This window comes from Phalaenopsis equestris, unplaced genomic scaffold, assembly GCF_001263595.1.
Source record: "Phalaenopsis equestris unplaced genomic scaffold, ASM126359v1 Scaffold220190, whole genome shotgun sequence".
Lineage (NCBI taxonomy): Eukaryota > Viridiplantae > Streptophyta > Magnoliopsida > Asparagales > Orchidaceae > Phalaenopsis > Phalaenopsis equestris.
Window position 1 is genome coordinate 1 of NW_018238492.1, and position 5054 is coordinate 5054.

General features: G+C 37.3%; 1 protein-coding gene across 1 annotated transcript; it reads right to left on the reverse strand.

Moving 5' to 3' along the window:
• Nucleotides 1-802: 802 nt before the first annotated feature.
• Nucleotides 803-3822, reverse strand: LOC110037484 (APO protein 1, chloroplastic-like; the record flags this gene model as incomplete). Its single annotated transcript, XM_020742139.1, is given in 2 exon segments — nt 803-1880; nt 3476-3822. Coding segments are annotated over 2 exon segments (1185 nt in total), but the record flags the coding sequence as incomplete, so codon positions are not given.
• Nucleotides 3823-5054: the final 1232 nt, after the last annotated feature.

The following is a 5054-nucleotide window of genomic DNA, read 5'->3' on the forward strand; positions in this document are numbered from 1 at the left end:
GAAGCACTAAGATTGTTAAATTTATTTCAATATCAAATAGCAGAAAAATATATTAGTTCGGAAAGAACAACTAATTAGCATTTACCCATATGCTTAAACTTAAGGCTTTAAATGAGTACAGCCAAAAAACTATTAGACACAACTTGGTTCACACTTCAGCCTGAAAATGAATACAGAAATTATTGAAGCACTATTGATTTTACCTCTCTCTCTCTCTCTCTCTCTCTCTCTCTCTCTCTATATATATATATATATATAATGATGGTTAGCTAGCCTTACAAAAATCATCTTCAAAGATTAAAGGCAATTGAACATGAATACGGCAAATCCCCTTCATTACATAATAATTGGATAGAAAAATATCAAATTCTTACTATTTAATACATGGAATGCTTTGAATCTTTCTTTCTTTTTTGAACCCATCATAATATAAAAATTAGAATTAATAAAAATAATTCAAAGTGACTTCAATGATCAGCACTGATGATTTTGTTTCTCCATAGATTAGAAATCTATGATTATTTGAATTAAGAGGTCCTAATTTCGAGGCAACAAGTATCATTTCACCAAACATTGAGCCCAACAATTTATTAAGTGATTTTTTTAATATTTTGGGAACTGGCAGCACTAAAAATGACCAACAATTTGCTTCGAAAATCAATCTTTAAGGAAGCTTTGATTTTGCAAGGAAACACTACAAGTTTGTAGCATCATTCAGAGAACTAAATCTTTTTTAACGTCTGCAGGAATCTAGTTAAACGTCTAACAGCTGAGTGCAAAAAGAAATATTCCAGCGGTGTTTTAATGCCAAGTGCCATCTACAATTTACAGAATTTATCTATAAAAAAGTACCAAAAAAAAAACTCTCTCAAGTCACATACGCAACTTAAGAGTGCTAAATAGGCAATATAACCAGTTTGAAGATGAGTTTCCAAAGCAAGCAACGAAGTATATGTGCAAATCGTACATACCGTAAGCAAGGGAGGACCTCCATTCTGCTGCGAAAATACCACACTTCGACAAATTATTAAGAACTTCAGCCTTATGCCACCAACCTTGCTTCTTCAGTATCTGGAACAACTATATCCAGTCTCATCATAGGCCTATAAGCATCAGGTATCTCTGCACCAGCCTGCACACAAACCTCTACCACAGCTGGAGCCTTCCCATAGAACCTCTTGAGAGCACCAGTTGGCGGTGCCCCCTTGGGATCCTTCATATGCCATACAAAGTTTGGTGGCATCACCTCATCAATGGTTGCATCCTGCCACCCATGCTTCCCATCCCTCCACTGGTGTTTAAAGGCCCCACAAAGCTTTGCATTATGACCCCATGGTCCAACATGGACCTCCGAGCAATACCCGCATGCCTTTACGGTATACTTCCTCATCAGCTGCCTTACACCACTCCTCACTGTGCTGTAAGCCTTCAAAGTCCTTTCTGCAGCCTTTCTGGTGTCAGCGGGTGGTGAGATTAATTGACTATTAAGGACTGCATACGTATCAATCTCAGAAAGCAGGGTCATTATGTCTTGAGATCTGCATGGCTTCGGCTCCTCCACAAATCCACCCCGGTCAATCATCTTCTTGCCAAGCATTCTGACTGGAGCGGAACGTCTTCTGGAAGGGTATTGAGGCAACTCAACACCGGCTTGAATGCAGAGCTCCACAACTGCAGGTATTCGCTCATAATTGAAGCGAGTTTCGTGTTTGATGCGATGCCCAAATGGATCGAATAAGTGATAGGATTCGATAGGGATGAGGACATCATTGATGGTTCCGTGAATCCAAACATGCTGACTTCTTCGTTTAACATTTTGAGGACCGCTGCAATCTTGTATTGAATGGCCGGTGGAGCCAACATGGACTTCTGGGCATTCTCTGTTGTGCATCAAGAAAAGTTACTTAGTGCCAACTGGAACAACCTGTTTGGGATCTTGGGCACGGGCATGGAAAGCACGCAGACATAATGACTAGACTAAGCAACACCCAAGTTCTCGAAAAAGAAGGAAAGGTTGCTTGCCAATTTTGAAAATAGAGCCTTCATAGCATCAATTAGCAATCAAAAATAGCAGGCTATCATATTAAAAAAAAATGCAAATCGTTCATTTCAAGATAAAAAAAAACTCTATGACATAGCATTAATGTATGCCCAATAAGAAACAGAATTTCTTACCACGTTGTGCTTGATATTGACCAAGACTTGTTCAAAATGAAAGCATACAAGTGATTACTAGAGGACTAATGCACGGATACAAACACAATGATAACATATATACTAGACAACAATTGAAACCATGATGCATGATAGTGATACATTTATAGTTCTCATGTCTTCCTGACTCGTAAATCACAAGAAAGAAAAAAAAAACTTCTTAATATAGTTTTTAATGGATTAAGAAAAAAACAACTAATAGCAGCACAAAAATATTAAACAAAAATACTAATTAGCATTGACATGTCAGAATTGACCCTTGCCAACCACAAAAAATGATATTAAAATTTCTAATTAGAAAACACTAAGGAAATGTTAAATTTGAGTCATTCCAGGCTATTCCTCATAAGCCCCTCAAAATCAGACATTCGTGGAATTTTATTTTATTTTTTATCATACAAGTAGTGTCAATAAATGTAATGTCATTGCATCCTATTATAATTTAAGGTGCCTCTGAGTCCTAGTGTCCCTCACCGGCTGTTAACGATCTGATTTCGAGCAAAGTCAGGGTTGGCTCAAAATCAGCTTGAAAAAAATTCGATCCAAAATTTTGGCTCATAGCTCGACTCATTTATTTCGACGCAATCTCGATTTGAGCCAAAAATCGAATCGATTTTTAGGCAATTAAACATCTTTGAGCTAAATTTGCTAAATTCACAGTCATACGCTATTAATGATCCAATATCGAGCCGAGCCGGGGTTGACTCAAAAGAAATTCGATCCAAAATTTTGGCATGTAGTTCGACTCATTTATTTCAATACGATCTAAATATGAGCCCAATCTTCGAGCGATTAACGATCTTCGAGCTAAATTCACAGCCCTACCCTCACCCCAACCCAAAATTTAAAAAAAAAAATAACACTCGGACTAAGAAAAAAAAAATCTTTATGAAATGCGTCCCAATAAAAATGAGTAATATAATGAACAATAGAAGTAACAATGCTGCATCATGTAAGTCTTTAATTTAAGATGATCAGAAATGTCTCTACTTGCATATGGGAAACATTTCCTTTTGTATCTTTCCTTGGTATATCTGAATGATTAGCAAAAAATATAAGTGAGTCTGAAAACAAATGATAAATCAAGATCTAATCATTAAGAGAGACAAATTTTTCAATTTAACTTTGTTGCAGCTTGACAATGCATCCGAAAGCTTGACATTGTAATTAGATGAAAGGAAAATTAAAAAATGCACGAGAATAAAAAAAAGTAAACAAGAAAATCAAGATAGAAAACAAGCATATACCATTTTTAGCTCACCTACATACATAGACTGGAACCACAGTCAAAAGTTGAGCAAGTCCTTGAATCAAAACTTTCCATGATTCCAGAGTTTGATAAGCTACTGGAACAAGGTCAGGAACCAGTAATCCATTCTTTGGGGGCTCGAGATGCTTCTCAACTCCCATCTGTGCTAATTTTTTATCAATCCTTGCCGCTCGTAGCACCTTGTGAATTGGATTAGGAAATGGTTTCTTTTTCTTTTTTGGCAGAATTGGCGGAAGATCCACATTTTGAGGATGTCTATTATATTTATTGTCTTCAGAAGTATAACTAGGCTCTTGAGAAGCAAACCCAAAAACCTGATATTTTGTTTGTCTGGAACACTGTAGATGCAAATATCTAAACTGATATCAAAACTATGAATGAAATGTAGATACCAGAACATGGATAAAATATCTTATTCTTTTCAAAGCTAGCTATATAATATCATCAACCATCAAACAGATGGATTAAATATTCAATTTCTTCAATTAGCAATTTAGATTTTGGTAATATTGAATTTGGGTATAGAAGTTCTATTTCCAACCATGTTATTTTTATTAGGATGAACATTCTACCAACTACATTTTTAATTTAATTCATGTAACTTCGAGAGCCTTTCACAATAAAGGTCTTTTAGGGCTTGGTTGAGAACTAAATTGAAGAATTAATAGAGTTTGATATCCCATTATCTCTCTAACTGTAAGCCATTGCTCTCTCTCTCTCGCTGTGTGCCTCACAATTAAGTGTCATCAGAGCTTAGGTTCAATGAGCATCTAAGCCTTCATCTCATTGTGTCCATCATGCATCCTTCGGTTTCATGATCGAAGTCGCCACCTTGCCATAAACATCGCTCACTTCTAGGCTAGGGTGTAATACCAACCAGCCTCCTCCACATTCAACCTCTATTCCAACCGATCACATATAATGCTCTCATGTGATCAGCTTCATCTCTAATGTGCTCCGTACATAAACATTGCACATGCCTCTTATTGCTTCCCCTGCATCTGCTTGTCTATGACGTAAACATTGCCAAAATAAAAACATGCCTTTATTGATACAGCAGCTATGTGTCGTGCCACCCAGATTTTTAATTTATAGTCATCTGCTTAATATTCTTTTCTTATTAGTGAAGCTCAGGCCATTCTCACTAAAAAGGTAAAGAAGCTCACTGTGGAGTCTAAGCAATTCGTTTGGCAATTCGTTTGTGAGGTCAATGTTCCCCAATTTCAAGGACAGTGAGTTCATCCCTCTGGCAACCACACCGGGAGAGCTGGCAACCACACCGGGAGAGCTGGCCACCACACCAGTTATGGATGATTCCACAGTGGCACTTCAAAATCGGAGGCGTCCCCAACGTTTCGAAGCACCTGAGCTTCAAGACATCTTGGATCTGACAAAGATCGCAACCCTAGTTGGCGGGCTTATTTATCCGATTCAGAATTTGTAGAAGAACCAGCAATATCAGAACATCACAATCAAAGGCGTATGCGTCCTGACAGTCACATTCAAAGGTTATTCGTCCAGGCAGGAGCTATAGTAAATTCAAGGTGAAAATTGACATTCCCTTCATTTA